At 39.2% G+C, this 21,096-nt stretch overlaps 1 protein-coding gene across 1 annotated transcript; it reads left to right on the top strand.

Moving 5' to 3' along the window:
* Positions 1-16,585: 16,585 nt before the first annotated feature.
* LOC110896620 lies at positions 16,586-19,972 on the top strand. Its single transcript, XM_035986237.1, has 4 exons — positions 16,586-17,312; positions 17,421-17,637; positions 18,719-18,806; positions 19,884-19,972. The coding sequence occupies exons 1-4, from the start codon at positions 17,212-17,214 to the stop codon at positions 19,970-19,972; spliced, it is 495 nt and encodes a 164-aa protein (XP_035842130.1). The 5' UTR covers positions 16,586-17,211.
* The last annotated feature ends 1,124 nt before the right edge of the window (positions 19,973-21,096 follow it).

Here is a 21,096-nt window from a genome sequence, read left to right on the forward strand (position 1 = left end):
TTGGGTATCTTTTATGGCACACAAAAGTGAAACTCCTGGCATCCTCAAGGATCTTCTTACAATGTTGGAGAATCTCTATACGTTGAAAGTGAAAAGGATCCGAAGCGACAATGGAACTGAATTCAAGAATCAAGTTATGGATGAGTTTTGTACTTCTAGAGGCATTCTTCATGAGTACAGTTCTCGTTATACTCCACAACAAAATGGTGTCGCTGAGAGGAAGAATCGAACTATTATTGAAACTGCAAGAACAATGTTAGTAGAGTCGGAACTCCCTATTCAATTCTGGGGAGAGGCTGTATCGGCTGCTTGCTACACGTTGAACAGAGTTCTTACAGTAAAGAGACATGGCAAGACTTGCTTCGAACTCCTTCAGAAAAGGAAACCGGATCTTTCTTACCTTGAACCGTTTGGTGCTCCTTGTACTATGATTGAGCCGGATGGAAAGTTTGGTGCACGAGCTATCGAGGGTTTCTTCCTTGGATATGCTACTCCGAATTTTCGTGTTTGGAATCTAACTACCAAAAAGATTGAGCTATGGAGCGAAGTTAGGGTTCAAAGGTACACGAGTCCTGTTAGGGCTCCGGGTGATCCGTGGATGTTCGATTATGATGGGCTATTTGACTCCTTCAATCTGCCAACCTTTGATGAAGAATCAGCAGCGGCTCGGATGTTGTTGGAAAGTGACAACGCTGCTGTCTCGCCATTGGTCAGACCTATTGTTGTTGACCCTCAAGCTTCTTCGTCAGTCAACAATATGGTTCAAAATGAGGTTTATGAAGATGCTGCTGATTATAATGACTCTTCTGAAGATGATGAATATCATGATGCAGCTGAAGGATCTTCAGCTCCAGCTGCTCCTGTTCAAGGTGCTTCTGTAGATACACCTCATACGCAGAATATCGATACTGTTGAAGGGAATGCATCCACCTCTAACCACATTCCTGGTGTGGAGTTGGTTGTTGATCTTAATCTTATCAATTTGGGTATCAATGCTCGTGTGCCAGATAATCCTGAAATGCGGATTCACGATACCCATCCCCAGCAGAATATCATAGGAGATGTCCATCGCGGTGTGCAGACACGTAATCAGCTGAGAAACAACCGGAATGCTGGTTTGTATTCAGCTATAAGAGAATCTGGCCAACAAAATGACTGGTCCTTCGCGTGTTATGTGTCACAAGAAGAACCAAAGTCGTGGAAAGAAGCATTGAAAGACAGTGCTTGGGTTGAAGCCATGCAGGAAGAATTACAGCAATTTCATAAGCTGGGTGTTTGGAAGCTTGTTGAAAAGCCTGAGAATTACAAGAAGATTGGCACTCGATGGGTCTTCAAATGCAAGAAAGACGACCGTGGAGTGGTTATTCGGAACAAAGCTCGTTTAGTCGTTCAAGGTTTTCGTCAGATAGAGGGGATCGACTACAACGAAGTCTATGCACCAGTTGCACGTCTGGAAGCTATTCGGATCTTTCTGGCTTATGCCTCATTCAAAGGATTCAAAGTTTACCAGATGGACGTCAAAAGTGCATTTCTACATGGTGTGGTTGAAGAAGAGGTATATGTCGAACAGCCTCCAGGTTTTGAAGATCCTGTTCATCCCGATCGGGTTTGGTTGCTCAACAAAGCTCTCTATGGTCTTCATCAAGCGCCACGAGCTTGGTATGCAACCTTATCTACATATCTGCTGGAGAACGGTTTTCGAAGAGGTCTTATCGATTGTACTCTCTTCATCAAAGAACAAGATGGAGATCTTCTTTTGGTACAGGTATATGTTGATGACATTATTTTTGGTTCTACTAATGATGTTTTGTGTAGGAATTTCGAGCGCATCATGCAGGATAAGTTCGAGATGAGTGCTATGGGGGAAATGAATTTCTTTTTGGGCCTACAAGTGCAACAAACGGAGTCTGGGATATTCATCCATCAGACTAAATATGTTGGAGACATCTTGAGCCGGTTCCAGATGTCCGATGCAACGCCCATTGGTACCCCATTGCCAACTAATCACGGAATAACTCCTGATTTGAAGGGTGAACCTGTTAGCCCTTCATACTATCGCGCGATGATCGGATCCCTTATGTACCTCACAGCATCAAGGCCAGATATAATGTACCCAACGTGCCTACTTGCCAGATATCAAGTTAATCCGAAGGCCTCACATCTTGCAGCTGTCAAAAGGATTTTTCGTTATTTGGAGGCTTACCCCGACACCGGTCTGTGGTATCCTAGGGATAATAACTTTGACTTGGTCGCATTTAGTGATTCTGATTTTGGCGGATGCAAAATCGACGGCAAATCCACAACGGCTGGATGTCAGTTTTTAGGAAATCGCCTAGTCACATGGCAATGCAAGAAGCAGACATGCGTCGCTACATCAACATGCGAAGCTGAATACATTGCTGCCTCAAGTTGTTGTTCACAAGTTCTTTGGATCCAACAACAATTGCGGGACTACGGTTTTGAATTCCTAACTACTCCTATATACGTTGATAATTCTGCTGCTTTAGATATCACTAAAAATCCTGTGCAGCATTCAAAGACCAAACACATCGAAATCAAATATCACTTCATACGTGATTGCTTTGAGAAAAGGCTAATCGATGTTGTTAAGGTCCACACCGATGACCAACGTGCCGACTTATTTACCAAAGCTTTTGACAAATCTAGATTTGACTTCTTATTATTGGTAAATGGCATTAAGGTCAAGCAAGAGTAAACCAACATCGGAAAATCATTTTTGTAAATATCTTTGTGTGTTTTTAAATTTATCTTAGTTTATTGATTTTAGGGGGAGTAAATCCAAAAAATTTGAAAATCCAAAAACATCGAAAAATTTCAAAAACACAAAAACAATAGAAAAACAAAAATGAGTTTCCTGGCGAGCAAAAGAGAAAATGATAGTACATCAGTGGTCTATCCAAACCTCTTTTAACCTTAAATGCAAAACGATAAGCAGCTCTATATAAGATGTATCGGTAGGCTCACAATCATTTTAAAGTGTGCAGGGTGATATAAATCTTAATCGACTGAAGACCAGGTGGGAACCATTCATTGGCATATGGTCTTAGTACCGAAATTTCGTTTGATAGATTGCCGAGGTTCTGAGATATTCGGTCTTTATGCTGCTTATCATCTGGGTATCATGGTTGTATCTTTTACCGAAAAATAACGGGGACGCAAGTCTAGATCTTCCATGATACTATACATACTTGTACATATTACATACTGCATTCGACCTCAATAAGTGATGAACAATCACATGTCCAAATCAAATAAGTGATAAAATATCACATTTATCCGGGTGTCAAGTTCGTCTCTCTGCTGTACGGAAGTACTGACCTGTTCACGGACTTGCACCTGTGCCCTCATGCATACGAAAATCAAGTTCCTCATCAATAAGTGATTATATCACAAAGGACTTGTTTTCAAATCAAAATAAGTGAGTATCTCACATTTTATACGGTCAAACAGATGATAATCGGTATACTCACCGGTAAGATGAACTCTCGTGCATACCTTGATACGGGAATGTGTCGTGATGTGGATGAACACCGGTTGGTAAGTATAAATCATACCTTAACGTATCCCCTCGCCATGATTACATCTGATAAGTTGAGCTTAAGTGGACAACAATACCGATAATTGTTATAGGATGCTTATCTTAATATTAACTAACTGAACAACAAGAGTGTTTTGGCATGACCGTACACTGATATGATTCTCTTACCCTCGAAACTCGCAAAAAGAATGTTTGTATATATTTATTTATTTACTGCTTAACTTTTATTGTTTTCTTTTAAAACAGTTTCGTCGTTTGGTGCATATCAGCACGACATTAGCGGTGATGTCGTTTGATAACACTCAAAGGATTTTAAATTGTTGTCTTTTAATTTCAAAAATTCCAAAAAGATTTTAGGCTTGTTTTAATATAAACTTTATAAAAGCCAAAAAGATTTTACTTCTACTTTATTTTCGATCGTACGATGTTGGAGCTCGAGTCTTCGTTGCCTGAAACCTGACTGAAAACCAAACTGACTAAATCTTCATAAACGGTCGAAATTTGCATGGTTTTGAAAGTTAAAGACTTAAATTGACAAATTTATTAAACTTTCAAACTGTCGGACGGTGTTTGATTGTGACATGGTCATTCGTGTGTCATTTGCTTATACTATGTTCCAAGCAGTTGTTCTCATTACGCGTTTAGATTTCTTGCATGTGCAGATTCTAAAGGCTAGGAGAACATGGTCGATGACAAGCTTTGGAATGAAGACACAACGAGAATGCGCTCAACTGATGAAGATGATCGAGTTGCCGCTGGCCATCATCAACACCACCAGGATCTCACTTCATAAAGTTAAAGTATTTCACGAGCATGACCCAAGGGGGAGCTTATGTTAAGGGGGAGTTTGTCAACACACTTCCTGCATGATACGGGTAGTTTGTTGATACACTCTCTGCTTTCAAGACGTGAAGACTTTGAAGATCCTCCGACATTGAAGACTTGAAAGGACATCAGAGTTTTGGTAACTCGAAGACCAAAGACCGTCGAAGTTCAAGACGAGTCTGCAACTATAGAAGATAAAGACAAAGCTACAGCCAAGGGGGAGTTTGTTGGTGCACTTGTGTCTGTACTTTGTCTGTATTCGGTCTGTATGTAAACGATGTCCAAAGTTAGTCTGTAAGTTGACCAAGTCAACTATCCTCCTAGTTTGACTTGGCCAACAGATAACATATGTTTGATATGTGTGTCGATGTCGAAGGATAGACTCGAAGGATTCTGTTGATCCTTCGAGGTGATCGAAAGATAGGCTTCGAACAATAGACCTCGAAAGGTGATCTTTCGAGGTCCTTGCTAATCCTTCGAAAGCTTTCTATCCGAAAGATGATCCTTCGGACCATCTATCGGATCCTTCGACCAGGCATCATGAGCTGGGTATATATATACCCATGCAGTGTAGTGTGAAAGGTAGATGCACACAGACAAGAGTTAGAGAGCTTGAGAGCATTCTGCTGGAAACACACACACACACTTGAGAGTTTACATCTTTGGTTTTGTAAACATTGTGCTTGTAACCGGAACCTTCATACGTATTAATACAGTGGTGTTAATCGGTGAAATCTTGTGTGCTTGTTTCTCTACTTGCTTCATCCCGGTTTGCCTACTAGCTTGGATTCCGCACTTGCTAGTAGGTTAGTATAACAAGGTTTAGGTTCGTTATCCTCCGCGAAAAGGGACCTACAGTGATCCCGCCCATGGGATGGTTGTATCCAAACTCTTGCTCTGACTGATGCAGTAACTCTTGAAATCAAGGCTAGCTTAATATTGATACGGGGACTACAAAACGCTTCTTCTCTTGTTCCCCAACATAAACGGCAAAATAGCCTTTGGGGATATCCATAGATGCGGGAGTGCTGCCACCATTAGAGAGGGATCATTTGAGAATTTGTCTTGCTTGAATGATACGAGGCATACGGATGGCCATGTTCTCAAGGAAGCTAGAGGATTTTCACTGTAAATTGTTGTTGAAGGAAGGGAAAAAATCAAAGAATCGCTTCTTCTTTCTGAATGAATATGTCTATTAATTTCTATGAAGATGTGGTTGTATTTGGCATGTAGAAGGGTATATATAAGAAGGTATACCAAGGTTCTTAATAGTCTGGGACATATGAACAGGAAAACAAACGCACATGGTAACATATCTTCCAGCATTAAATTATAGAAGATATGTGGATACCAATCTTTGGTAGAAATCCAAACACCAGACATACATGAAAAGCTATATGGCCTGATTTCATATGGCAGTAAGTTGTGAAGATTCGGACCAAGGTCACATGCTTTTGTCTTGATGATGGAGGCCACTATTAACACTTGTAGGACAACGTGTCTTCCAACCTAATTACCTATTGCTGATACGGTTTATCCAGTTTGGTACAAAAAAACTATCTCGGATTCATACTTCTATAGCTCTAACTCATAACCGAGTAGTTTATAAAAATATATATAACAAAATATATTTCCCGCCATTTCAAGATAGCTTGTTGAGAGTATCAGACGTAAATTATCCATTTCTTATCTTTTTTGGTTTTCAAGTTACCAGAACCAGAACCTGAACCAGCTGATAAATGTTACCCGCCTCATTCACGCTAATCCTAAGAAAAGTAAACTATAAATTACGGAATGCCTGCGTTTAAATCGTATCATGGAACCTTTATGAACTTCGGTAAAGTTTTTGTGTATCAATTTTGTTTTTGTTTTATATTTCCAAAGTTCATTCAAGGTTCTATTACCAGCCTATGTTTTCCCTGTCATGTGTTTATGTGGACGGAAAACAGTAATTAATCCATGAGCACCAAAAAGTTTATTAGGCCGGACACTTTCTTTGACGGTGGTAATTTATATATTTGGAGTTCAAGCAGCAGAAACATTCAAACGGACACTGTATTGTCAACCAAGTTTATGACTTATACATGTGTAACCTTGGCCTTTTTTAAAACATGACTGGATGTGGAATAGGTAGAAATGTTTGCTGAATGATCGGATTATAGGGTTGAGTCAAACTACAAGAGCATGCAATTCTGGATGTAAATATCCCCTTCAACTTTTATAACTGGCTACTAAGTAGCTTTATTTGTGTACTAAGCCACCTCTTATAACAGTTAGTATACCATGAACTCAACACTACTAGAAAAAAGACCTTTAATGACACACGAACAATGACACACACTAATTTTATGACATGCAAAAGTGTGCGTGATAAAAAAATGTCATCATTTGTAAAATATGAAGGATTGTGTGTCACAAAAACTGTCATCTTTTCTTAAATTTGTAGAATTTATGACACACAATTTTGTATGTTATGACACACCTTTTTTATGTCATAAAAATTGTCATCTTTACTTATGCCAGTTAAATTTTCGTTTCCCTCTTTTGTACCCATTAACAAATTTCAATTTTTAAAATTTTCCTCCTGTTAAAATTTATTCCCTTGTAATTCCCCCCTAAATTTTTCACTTAAAATAAAGTACTTTTTGAAATACATTACAATAAATAAACAAAACAACTTGTCATGTCACAATTTGAGTTTAGTTAAAAACAATTCAAGTTTGATAAATACAAGTTGTGTTTTGATGAATGAATATTATATTTTGTCCTATATAATTTCTGGAAATATTTATGTATTAAATGTGTTTATTTGCATATATCATAATAATAAATTGAGTAAGCCTAAATTGAGTCCCAATGGTTAACACCCAATGGCACATTGAGCTTTTATTGGGCAAAAATGAACAATCAAGTCCTAGGGGTGCAAACAAACCGAGCGGCTTGCAAGCTACTCGAGATTGGCTCGAGAAAAAGCTTGAAACAACTCGAGCCTTATCGAGCATGAGCCAAGCTTGAGCCTAAAATAAAGTTCGTTTGTTTATGGAGCCCGAGCTCGAGCCTCGCATATGAAGCTTGTTAGGCTCGTCGAGCCTTATCAAGCCTTTGTGTATACGAGCCGAGTCGAGCCGAGCTTATTTAAACTTGTTTACAAGCCGACCTCGAACCTAAAAATAAGCTTATTTAGTGAACGAACCCGAGCCCGAACTTCAATTATCAAGCCTAAAAAGTCTATTATTTATATTATTTTTATTTAATATATTAATTAATAGATAATAAACGAGCCATCAGAAAGTGCCATGAGACAGAAGTTGGCCATTTCTTCTTCTTCTTCTTCATCAGAAGAGTCATCAGATAGCCATGTATCTGTTCCAGCAATTAAGCTGACTTGCTCTTGTTGCTTCTTAGCTTCATCAAGCTTCTTTTCATAGTAAGCAACATCTTTCAGCTTCTTGGTCTTGCACTCAGATGCATAATGACCTTTTTGCTTGCACTTGTAACACACCACCTCAGCCTTTCCTTTATCCTTAGATCTAACATCCTCTTTAGATCTATCATCCATCCTCCTTTTATCACTCCTCTGGTACCTCTGGCCTCCTCCCCTCAACCTTTGCTCAAATGTTTTGGTGAGCAGTGCTATTGCATCAGCAAAAAAATATCTGATGATGAATCAAAAGTTTCAAAGGCCTGGCTGTTTGATGGTTGTGGATCATTGGAAGTTGTTTGTCTTTGTGAGTTAGAGATAAGAGCTAACGCTCCCCCTCTTTGAATGGTTTCTTCAAATATTTCTTCCTCTATGGGGATCAAGATGCTATATAAGTCGTGAAGACTCATGTTTCCTAGTTCTAAGGTTGAGGACAAAGTCATTGTAAGACTTCTCCATTCTCTAGGCAAAGCATCAAGAAATTTAATGTTTCTTTCATCATTTGATTTAGTTATTCCAAATTTCTTTAGCTCGTTTAAAAGTTTTGTGAACCTTTGATATGTGTCATTTAACTTTTCATTGGGTAAACTTTTAAACCTTTCATAGGATGAGACGTTGTTTGTTCTCTTGTTTCTCTTCATCCTTTCTCCTCCTTCACAAAGATTTTCCAACTGATCCCATATTTCCTTGGCTGATGCACAAGCATCAACTTGTGAAAATATGTCATTAGGGATGGCCATTATTAAGAGTGATTTTGCTCTTTCATCCTTAACCACCAGATCCTTGTCTTCCGGGCTCCAGTTTATTTCACTTTTGGGAGCACGAGAGGCAGGGATTCCTGGTGTTTGGTCAGTTGCCGGAATTGCTGGTATTTCAGTCATTGGTATATGTGGACCCCTTTCAATGGATTGAAACAGAGCTCGGTCATGACCATTAAGGAAATTGACCATCCTGATTTTCCATTGGGGGTATTCCTCCCTGACCAGAGTCGGAGGTTTGGACATAGAACCAATGTTAAAAGCATTATTCCAGGTTTGAAAGCTGGCCATATTTAGAAAATAATTTATTCAATCTGCTCTGATACCAATTGTTGGACCCAGTATGGCCTTAACAACTTCTTTTTACGTAATATGGCAAGTGATTTCAGTATATGTGAAAAAGATGTGCGGAAATGGAAATCAGACTTTCAAGAAACAAGACCTACAGAATTATCAAGTTTATATCACTTTGAAACAAATTAGTTTAATAAGGTGATTGTAAGATTATTATCTAATACAAATGAATCTTGATTTTTGTGGGTGAGAAGAGCAGTTGGAGTTTGAATGTTTGTTTGTGAATGCTAAGCTTCAAACTCAAGTATCTTCTGCCTCTCGAGCCTTCTATTTATAGACGGCTGTGGACATGAATAAACAATTGTTTATTCATGCAATAAGTCCTGCATAAAGTAGCAATTTGACATATTCATTGAATCCATCGTTCAAGTTGCATTTGTAATCATGAAAACCAATAATGTCATGCTTCAGTCATGGGTGGCAGGATAGAGTTGTGATTTTAGACAAGTGGGTCTGTCATCAGAATTTCTGATAAGCCACTTCATCAGAAATTCTGGTGAACAAATCATCAGAAAGTTTGATTATCAGAATTTGTTAGAAACTGATGACATCAGAAATATCATCAGATCCATCAAAAACGACCTTCTCTGATAATCCAAATCAACTCTTTATCAACTTGAGATTCTTTGTAGTAGATACTTTGCTTTTTAGTTGTCCCAACTATTTTTCTTCATCTTGCTGTGTTCTTCAGGACTATTATCTTCTTCAGAGATCCAGTTGATTAAAATTTTCTTCAATACTTACAAATAAAGTTTCCTAACAGATCTTTAGGATGCGACGGTCCTGGTTTATCTTGTGGAGGAGCATCTTTGAATCCAGTGATTTCTACGTAATCATCACCACCTGATTCTTTTTCAGCTACCACCACTGGTTCTTCAGTAATTTTTACCTTAGATTCCTTTGGAGTTTCACCAGTTTGATCCTTTGATTTCTGAACATGTTTTTCTGACTTTCTTCCCTTTTCTTTTAATGGTTCTACTCCAGCTTTCTTTGCTCTAACATTTCTTGGGATTACTCTAGCTTGAACTGCCTTTCGTTTCTTTTCTTATTTCTTTGGTTGATCTGGTACATAAGGTGAATCTTCTTCATCTGATGTTTTCTTCTTCTTTAACGGTTTCTTTTTCAGCTATGCTTTCCCCCTTCCAAGAGTTGTTGGATCTAATTCAGATTCAGATTGAGTTTCTTCAGAATCATCTTCACTTGAACTCCCCAGATCTTCAATCTCTTGTTCAACTCTTGTAATCTTCTCAACATGAGCACTTGATCCTTTAGCTTGTTGAGCTGCTGCTTCCTCATTCTTTTTCATATAACTTTCAAATGTTTGTTTTAGAAGATCCGCTCCTTGTTCAATGACCACAGATGGCTCCAAGACAGTTTCATCAGTCAGTCTCTGTTGTGGTTCTCTAGAAGACCCTACAAAACAATTATTAACAAAGACGTTTAGAAACATTTAATAAACATAAAATCTAACAGTCTTAAGGCTCCCCCTTTCACTATACCCTTATCTCCATCCTTAGGAATGGTAACTGCAGGGGATGACTTAGGTGTTCTCTTCCTTTTTCCATCTCTAACACACCACCATCTGGTCTTCTTCTCAGCAAACTCGCTCATCTTTTCATTTTCATTATCTGAATCACTGTTTTCATGTCTCCATTTTTCATTCTCAGGAGCAACATAATCTTTATCTTTGATTCTACATATCATTTGCTTTGTCTTTGCATCCTTTTCCTTGGTGATTCATCCAATTGTAATAGAGTTTACACTGCTCAGCTCCATGACATCCTCATGGTCCTTCAGAAGATCCTTGATCTTATCATTGATTAACATCATTATGAATCTAGGGTACATGATGTATCTATCTCCTTTAGCCTGACTGTTCTCCTTCATATACTCAAATATCACTTGAGAAATGCTGTACTTTCTGTTCAATACTAAGCTGGCTATGATGTTCATGATGTAATCTGGTACTTCATCATATGCTCCCTTTCTGTGTGACAATGAATGCACCGTGCAACGCATCAAGTACCGGTAAGCCTTTGAGAAATTCCTTTTAAGCATTTTACCATTTATATGTCCAGTGAATCCCATTCTACACCACAATCCTTTGACAAGACGTTCTGACATAATTGTTGGATCATTATCAGAATCCTGCAAATCAAGAACTCTCCTGACATCTTCAACACCAAACTCAAATGCTACATCTATATCCTTTCCAGCTTGGTCCTTCTTTCTCAACACTGCATGTATCATTTTATTTGATTCATCAAATTCTGTTGTATCCCAAAATGTTCTAACATGGGACTCATAAACAATAGTTCTATTTGATATAGCTTTTGCAATTCTGCTTTCTCTCAGGAATTTTGCCATCTTTTCTACCACCGTACCCTTTGTGGTGTCAGCATCAATTGCGCAATGAACATTATGGCCTTTGTCTGTATCCTTTCCTCTTCCCTGCAAGTTTATACATTATCAATCATTGGTACAGATATAGAGACATAAGGATGAAATTTTGAAAATTTTTCTGACACTGAAATTCTCTATGTGATAGTACTAGAGAATCGACTCGCCTGTTCGATCGAAGAGCATTGCTGTTCGATCGACTAGAATGTGCAAAGAGATAAATGCTGTTTGATCGGCTAGCAGATGCTATTCGATCGGCTAGCAAATGTTGTTTGATCGGCTGGCAAATACTGTTCGATCGACTAGCAAATGCTGTTCGATCGACTAGCAGATGCTGTTCGATCGGCTAGCATAAGCTTTCCACTCAAATTGCACAGAAATCTATGCAGTGATGAAGATGATGTTCGATCGACTAGCAAATACTGTTCGATTGGCTAGCACTTTGTTCAGAAAAAATAAGATATGATAATATGTTGTTCGATCGACTAGCATTGTTGTTCGATCGGCTAGCAATGCTGTTCGATCGGCTAGCATACATCTGAACATTCTAAAACACAGATTTCGTAGCATTTGTTTGGCACAATTTTCAAGACATGAATACTGAACTACCCTATTCATCAACATAAGCAAAATATCATCATTGTCGTTCGATCGGCTAGTCTAGCCGACCGGCTAGCATCTGATACAGAAACGGCTAAGAACACAAAGATGATTAATAAATTTTATGCACAAAATCACAAATTAAACACAAATCTAGATTCCTAATGTTGTCGTGATCAAAAACCTATGTTCATCTTTGTCTAATTCATTCTAAACAGTGTCTAATTTCACAAAGATGTCGCCGACAGCCGAACATATGTAATCCTAGATCTACCAAGTTAAAACAAGATTTTACACAAATTGAGCCGGTAAACTTGTAGATCTCAACATTCCAAACAAAATCCTATGATCAAAATTCATCACAACTTCCTAAATCTCCCTAGATCTAAGATTAAAGTACCGATAGTGACAAACATGAAGAACATAGTGAAATTGAACAGATTTGGATGTGAAACACATACCTTTGCCATTGAGAATGATGAGCAAACTAACAAACCAATGTAATGATGCAAAGAGAATCAAGAAATCAGTGAAAATCAGTGAAAAATTTTGAGAGAGAAAGTTAGCTGATCGAACAAGTGAACCGTTTGACTGAACTCTGACCGGCAATTTATAGGCTCCTTTGACTCGGCTGGGCTGTTCGATCGGCTAGCAATGCTGGCCGATCGGCTAGCATGTTCGAATCAAGTAACCTTTGACTTTTAAACAGTTTGACTTTTTGACTTTTTGACTTTATCAGTGTTTAAGAAATCCACTTAAGTATCTAGGTCCAAGTTAATGACCCTAGGTACTTAATTTGCCTACCAAGTTCAACTTAATGACCTTGGTTAATTTGCCTACCAAGTTCAACTTAATTTGCCTAACAATCTTTTTCTGAAAATTTACAAGTTTCAAATTAATGAACTTGCATGAACTTTTCATTTTATCTGTTTCTATCAAGATTAGCTCCCAACTCATTTTCCAATTCAGAACAACTTCCTGCATCTACATCAGACTACGAATCTGAAGATCAACTTTCTGCTTTGGTTTGTCATAAAATAAAACATAACTTAAAAATCTTTTTGGTTTTTCAATTGCACAATCTGAACTAGAAATGAATGATCAGGAACTAAAGCACAGAATGTAATGAAAGTAAACTATATACAAACATATTTTTGGTGAGCGTTTAGGGAATCATATCAGCTACCGACACGTTACAAGTACCGTTAAGCTTAATTCATACTCAGAATTAAACAATTCACCTAGATTGTCGATATACTGATCCACTTTAAATTTTCACACAGATTTCAATTTATTCAGGATACGATTTAGATGACTTATGAACTTTACTCATTCATGTGTCCCACCTCTTGAATATACTCCCGTATCCAGTTCCCAATATTCAGTCTTACAGGTGAGTATACCACAGATGATATCTGTACGGGGTTAAATGCGAGGGCCGTGAGAGCTCAGGTCGATACTTCCGTATACGCAAAGAGATGACGGCTTCGACTTTTCGGTGTGTCCCCTTTAGAGGATCTTTTGTTACAACAACAATGACTATCAATTTTATTGTTTCATCAATTTGATGAGGGTGATGCTATGTCTCAAGCATTTTGCAGAAAGTATTATTCGGGGACTAGGTCAGAACTTCCATTCAGCAGAAGTCCCGGAATAATACCCCAGATATCACTGAGTATAAAGACCTAGTATCTCGGAATAAGGGACCTATCAAACGAGATTCAGGGGTTACCTATATATCCAAGTAGTGTTCCCCACGAAATAAGCATGTTTTGAATTTTAGGTTTATATCCCAAACAAATTTACTAAATGTGTAAAAACCTATCGACACATCATCAATGAGACTGTTTAATCTTTTTTAAGACTTTTGAAATCTTTAGCATACCGTAACAGTCTGGCTAATGTACTATCATTTTCCCTTTTTACACAAGCTCTTTTTCATTTTTCTAATCTTTTTCGATTTCGGAATTTTCTCATGTTTTTGGGTTTTTCAATTTTATATTGTTTTTGGATTTTCTAAAAGTATATACAAATATACCTATCTCCCCCTAAAGACCAAAACAAGTAAAAAATCGACAAACAATTGCAGATTGTTTTTCAACATCATCTACAGTGGTATCCTCATCAACGCCAACGATTCCATCCGACACCGATAAAAGCATCATACCATTCATTTTTAAAAGATATTTAAATCGTGTTTTATCAAATGCTTTGGTATGTAAATAAGCTTTTTGCTCGTCAGTGTGGATTTTCTCAATTCGTATCAACTTTTTCTCGAAACAATCGCGAATAAAGTGATGACGAATTTCTATATGTTTAGTTTTAGCGTGATGTACTAGATTCTTTGTTATATTTATTGCGGCCTCATTATCAACAAAAAGAGGTGTGTTAAGAAACTGCAAATCGTAATCGCGCATCTGTTGCTGTATCCACAGGAGTTGAGAGCAGCAACTGCTGGCAGACACATACTCCGCTTCGCATGTGGATAGCGCCACAGACGTTTGTTTCTTACACTGCCAGGTAACCAAGCGAGGTCCAAAGAACTGGCATCCTGCAGTTGTTGATTTTGCATTGACTTTGCAGCATCCGAAATCCGAGTCGGAGTACCCTTCGAGCATAAAGTCGCCATTTCTAGGATACCCCAACCCCAACGATGGAGTTCCCTTTAGGTAGCGTAATATCCTCTTCACAATGATCATGTGCGAAGCTCTAGGGTTAGCTTGAAATCTTGCTGCGAGGCATGTTGGATACATAATGTCGAGTCTTGAAGCAGTCAAGTACATCAATGAGCCGATCATGGAGCGATAAAGCGTTTCATCTGCCCTGTCTCCGGTGAGATCTGGGTGAATCCCATGATTTGTTGCTAAAGGGGTTGCAGCAGGAGTAGAACCTAACATTCCAAATTTCTCTAGAATATCATGAACGTACTTCGTCTGGTGAATGAAAACTCCCTCAGGTAGTTGTTCAACTTGGAGCCCTAAGAAGAACTTCATTTCCCCTATCAAGGACATTTCGAATTTTTTCTTCATAACTTGTTCAAAATCTTTGCACAAGTTCTCGTTTGTTGACCCAAAGATTATCTCATCCACATATATTTGAACTATCAAAAGATGTTCGTCGACCTCTTTAGTGAAGAGAGTGGCATCCACTGTTCCACTAGTGAACCTGTTGGCTAGAAGATGTTGAGACAATGTCTCGTACCAAGCTCTCGGGGCCTGGTGTAAGCCATACAGTGCTTTGTCCAGCAAATAAACCTTGTTCTTGTGGATTGGGTCGGTAAAGCCCGGTGGCTGTCCGACATAAACCTCCTCTTTGACCTTCCCATAAAGAAATGCCGATTTAACATCTAATTGGTATACTTTGAAATTTTTCCAAGATGCAAATGCCAGGAAAATTCTGATAGCTTCTAGTTGTGCCACAGGAGCGTATACTTCAGTAAAATCGATTCCCTCCTGTTAACTAAAGCCCTGGACCACGAGTCGGGCTTTGTTTCGCACAACAACTCCTCTGTCGTCTCTCTTACACTTGAACACCCATTTGGTGTTGATTTTCCTGTGGCCATCAGGCAGATCCACCAGTTTTAGGCACCCAATTTTTCAAACTGGTTCAACTCTTCTTGCATTGCGTTACCCACTAATCTTCAGTAAGCGCCTCTTTTTAAGTTCGTGGTTCGATCTGCGAGATAAAACAACATAATGAAAATTCATTTTGTAAAGGTGCTACTAAAGAATAAAAACTTGTAAGCCCTTGGTCAATTTGATGTCTGGTGCGAACTCCTGATTGAAGCTCTCCAATGATCAGCTCCTCTGGATGATATGAAAGAGTTCTAGACATTACTTCACTCGGAACATCTACATTGCCTTCCAGATTGGTGACATTTTGATTTGTACCTTGCTCACTGATAGGATTTGCTTGATCTAAAATCTGGATCTCTTCCCCATCAGACTCTAAATCACCATGATCAAATGTTGGACCGATATCAGTGTGACAACCGGTAATTTACGGATCTTAATTACGTGATTAACAGATAATTAACGCGAAAATAAATAGTGTTTACAATGCGAATTAACTTAATTAGGCCTTTGGAGTGCCTAGGAACGTCTGTCCGACTATACAGTGCGCGAACGATGATGTGCGGAGAAACATGCTAAACGTTAAGCAACCACGGATTGAAACCGTACAAAATTCTGACAACGCCGAAAAATATTAAATTTTTACGATTTATTTAGTTCGCAATTAAATTTCAACTACCGTATCCGAAATCGGTTCGAAAAACGGATTTAAACAGTGAATGACGTCTTCTACGGAATTTTCGCGAATTTGTACCATAAGCGACGATCAAGCACGTCACACGCACTACCGACACTACGTTGCGTCTTTTTAATTTAAAACAACAAATTTCGACATTTTTATGACGTCGGGCTTTGACAACGGGTCTCGTAGGGATTACGGGCCACTTACACATAAGATGGACTTGTGGGCCCCGGGCCCAAGACCAAAACCCACAAGCCTAAACCTGCATATAATATACTACAAGACTTTCTTGTGAATCTTAGCAAGATCTCTATAGATCTTATAAAATCTTAGCAAAATCTAAACAAAAATCTGTACAAAAGATTTAATTAGATCACAAAAATCTCTATATATACAGGCCTTATGGCTTCTTTAGTTCTCATCCCTCAAATAAAACAAACACAGACTTTGTCTGTCTCTCTCCCCTCTTTTGATAATAGTCAGCCAACCAAAAGCCCCTTCTCTACTTCATTTCTCTACATATACAACTATATACACACACAGACAAAACTCAAACACACAACCTCACATCTCTCTCTCTCACACATAGACTGACCGGACTCCGGCCGGCAAGGCCGGCGGAGCCGGCGACGGGGCACGACGGCGGCAAGGCAGAGCCGCTTTGGCGGCGGTGGAGGTGGTTATTCCGGTGGTTCTTTCCGGCGACCACACCCACACCGGTAAACCCCCCCCTCTCCTTTCTCCTCCGATCTACACCCCCCCCCATCCTCCTTTCTGATTCGAAAACGGACCACCACCACTGTCTGGTGGTGGTGTGCGGCGGCTATCAAGCAGAGAGAGAGAGAAACCGAGAGAGAGAAAGAGACTGAAAGAGGGAGAGAGAGCGCCGGAGATAGGAGCGGCGGCGGCGGTGGATCGAGCGACGGCAGCGGCAATGGTGATCGGCGATTGCATCTCGGACCGGTGGTCCTTGTTTTTAACCGGCGGTCCCTGGCTCGATTCAGGTGGTCCAGGCTCGAGTTCAAGTGACTCGGTTCAGAATGATTCAAGTATGGTTCGGGTTAGCTCCGGGCCGGCCGATGGTGTGGTGGTTCGGTGGAGACACAGATGCCGACATTGAAAATGAGTATGTTCAGATTAAGTAAGCTCAACATCAATTTCTTTAGTTCATTTCAGTTTTTAATACGGGTTGTTTACTTCTTGTTTCGGGTCAAACCCGGTTGACTCGGTCAACTCGGGTCAACGACAGGTCAACAGGTCAACAACTCGGTCAACCGCAGTCAACAGTAGCTTCGGCTCGGGTCCGACACGGTCAGATTCGGTTTTGGTATGGTTCGGATCAACTCGGTCAAACCGAGTTGACTCGGTCAACTCGGGTCAACTCAGCGAGTGAACTCAGCCGGTCAACCCGGTTGACTCGGAAAGTCAGCTGGTCAACTCACAACGAAAACAGCGCGAAAGTGTTGGTAAAGATTTTAGCATCGCGACTTATTTTTACATTGTTTTGATTTAACGAGCTCGAACCGAACAAACGACGAATCATTAATTGATTATTTACTTGGATTTGCTTATTATTTCGTTTCTATAATTTGGTTATATGCAAAAATTATCGAATAGCTGATTGCTTTTTTTTGAAAATCGACACTTTAGTTGTCAGGGCCGTCCAAAAACAGAGGAAACTCTGCCCGTTTTTCGAGAAAACCCGTAAAATAAAACGAGTTTTATTATAAAAACGTGATTTTCTTGTAACACGACAACTATTGTTATAAAGCGACTTTTACAAGATACAAATGTAAAGTTCCTTCGACAACGACTTACAACTTACGAGATACGACGATACGAAAATTATTTTGACAACAAAAATAAATGTAGTTATTATTATATTTATTTCAAATAAACTCGAATCCTTTATAAATAAATATAGTATATTTATTTATTTCAAATATCACGCGACACGATTTCGCCTTATAAAATAAATATAGTTCTTATATTTATTTCATATATCATACGACAAATAAAACGAGTTCTTTTATAAAAATAAATATAGTTATATATTTATTTTCAAATACAACTCGACGATTCCTCTATAAGATAAATATAACTCTTCATACTTATTTTATACGCCTAAACGGCATATACGTATATTTTTGGCAAATATACACAAGACGTGATATATATAATACAAGTTATTATATATTACTTTCATACGAAACGCGATATATGATACAGGTTTATTATGTGATATTTTCATAGAAATATTCTTTTTATACACGTACGGCTACTCGAGACGTCTAGCGCGATGATAACGATATATTTATATATTTTTATATAAATATTTATTTATTTATTTTAAGTCTCTCGGAAACTAAGTCTTTTTCAAGACTTATTAAATTGCTGCTAACATTAAACGAGACTTAACACGTATAACTTAATCTTTTCCATTAAGTTAACAACATACCGTTGAATCGTTCGATTAACGATTCGGTAGAGCTCGGTAACACGTAGTTACCGTTTTTGCTTAGAAACTTATTAGATATTCCGTGTTAGGAATATTGTAGGATGCACGCTAGCGAGTCTCATCTTGGAAGCGACATCACAAAGTCGCATTTAGCTAGCTTTGCACAGGAATATTCAGGCGAGTTCATAACCCCCACTTTTTACTACTGTTTTACATTCTTTTTGTAAATGTTTTCGGGGTGGAAAGACATGCACAATTTTCAGAAACATACAAAGTTTTGAACAAACGCAAAACTCGTATTTCTAAATCATATCACGAATGGATTTCGAAGGAACTCAAATGATTTACGAAAGGTTTATACTAAACATACCTGTTTTTACAAAACAAATGTTTATTTTCGAAATATGAATGATTTTTCATAACTAAGGAGTCAGTCAGGGTGGCTGGGAAGGTTCAGTCAGGGTGGCTGGGAAAGTTCAGTCAGGGTGGCTGGGAAAGTTCAGTCAGGGTGGCTGGGAAAGCTCAGTCAGGGTGGCTGGGGAGGCTCAGCCAGGGTGGCTGAGGTGGAATATGTGTTACAGTAATTACGAAAAATTTTTACATGGTATGGTTAACGTAAGGAGGTGTTATACGATCATGTGAGTGGATAGGAACAACATGGGGCCATTAGTCCTCATGGAGGGACCGAGGGACAGGAGCGATAGATCTATCTGGGTGTAGCGAGCCCAGCCCCCGGCCAAACTAGAAACGGACCGTGGGGTGACTTTGTCCACATACTTTGCCGTGGCGAAATCTGCTAGGTTTGAGTCTCCCTATTTGCACTTCACATACGTCAGTGGCCTTGCAAACCATTGGTGATCACAAGTCCTCTTACACTGCTACATACCAGGGATTTTATACTTACGGAAACTTCTTGTTCATACAAATTAACTACCATGTTTTATACAAATACAAAGAATTATGGGGGTATGGAGTCAAAGTCAGGGTGGGCATTGACGGTTATGCGAACATTACAAAGACAAGGCTTTACAAATACATGGTTTTATGAACATAACGTGTTACAAACACAACGTTTCCATATAACTTGGCAAGAAAATGATTTTTAAATTCATTTTCTCAATACTATTTCAAAAACCGGTTACCAAAGATTTATTTCAAACCTTTCACAACTCAAAAGATTTATTTCAGATCTTTTACAAACAAACTATGAACTCGCTCAACTTTATGTTGACTTTTTCGCATGTTCTTTCTCAGGTTGCATTTCTAAGACAAAGCACGGTTGGAATAGGAGGACCATGAAGAGTCGAGTACTTAGTGGGCGTTCAGTTTTTAGAAAGACTTAGATTATTTGCTTCCGCTGTGCAATGAAGATACCAGTCCAGTCACGCCAATGCTCTGATAATTTCGGGGTGTGACAGATTGGTATCAGAGCTATAGGTTACAGCGAACAGGGTTTTCCGTAGGAATACCTAGGCTCTAACCTCACTATCCTCTGGGAACTTAGAATATTAAAACCTGAATGCATACAGAAAGCATAGTACTCGAATCTGGTCTCCAACCGTTGCCGAAAAACAAACAGTCAAGATTTTGTTTTCAAACATACGCTAAAATAGTGTTTTATACACGATACACAAAACAGGCGCATACAGTACACAACACTCTAAGAGTTTAGGAAACATGCATTTAAAACCTTCGGAAAAGGGAATTCAGTCTGAGAGGCTGGAGGGATAGTCTAGTGGGACTAGGAGATTCAGTCTGAGAGGCTGGAGGGTAGTCTAGTGGGACTAGGAGATTCAGTCTGAGAGGCTGGAGGGATAGTCTAGTGGGACTAGGAGATTCAGTCTGAGAGGCTGGAGGGTAGTCTAGTGGGACTAGGAGATTCAGTCTGAGAGGCTGGAGGGATAGTCTAGTGGGACTAGGAGATTCAGTCTGAGAGGCTGGAGGGATAGTCTAGTGGGACTAGGAGATTCAGTCTGAGAGGCTGGAGGGTAGTCTAGTGGGACTAGGAGATTCAGTCTGAGAGGCTGGGAGGATAGATTAGTGGGACTAGGGGAATTACTTGATTGCTTATTGATGACTAACATGCGTATATGATCGATTATTTGTGCATGGACATCACGTAGGAATCGCGAATATTAACTCGGGTACACACTATTATCCACATTGTCTATGATATTTTAACTCCCCGAGCAGGCAGCCTACGCATAACAAAACGATAGCACACGGGAATACATGGAACTCAATTTTTACGTCCACGGATGTCGGGGTACATCACCTTCTACATGGCACACGACGCTAGTGCACAGGTATACGTGGAACTTAAGCTTACATCAACAGAGGTTGAAGTACGTCACATACGACTATCAAGGCGAGGCCTTTGAAAAGACGCGATGGCGCAACTCAACGACGACGCTAGATTCCTGTCAGCAGGAGAACTAACGGCCAGGAAACGACAACTTGTCACGCG

The sequence above is a fragment of the Helianthus annuus genome, chromosome 17 (genome assembly GCF_002127325.2).
Source record: "Helianthus annuus cultivar XRQ/B chromosome 17, HanXRQr2.0-SUNRISE, whole genome shotgun sequence".
Classification (NCBI taxonomy): Eukaryota; Viridiplantae; Streptophyta; class Magnoliopsida; order Asterales; family Asteraceae; genus Helianthus; species Helianthus annuus.

Excerpts from the sequence above, each read along its gene's own strand:
- LOC110896620 (XM_035986237.1), top strand. The coding sequence starts at position 17,212 with ATGATTCAAGTATGGTTCGGGTTAGCTCCGGGCCGGCCGATGGTGTGG. Across the intron at positions 17,313-17,420 it reads AATGAGTATGTTCAGATTAA|GTCAACAGGTCAACAACTCG; the intron begins GTAAGCTCAACA and ends GGTCAACGACAG. Across the intron at positions 17,638-18,718 it reads AAAACAGCGCGAAAGTGTTG|GAATATTGTAGGATGCACGC; the intron begins GTAAAGATTTTA and ends ATTCCGTGTTAG.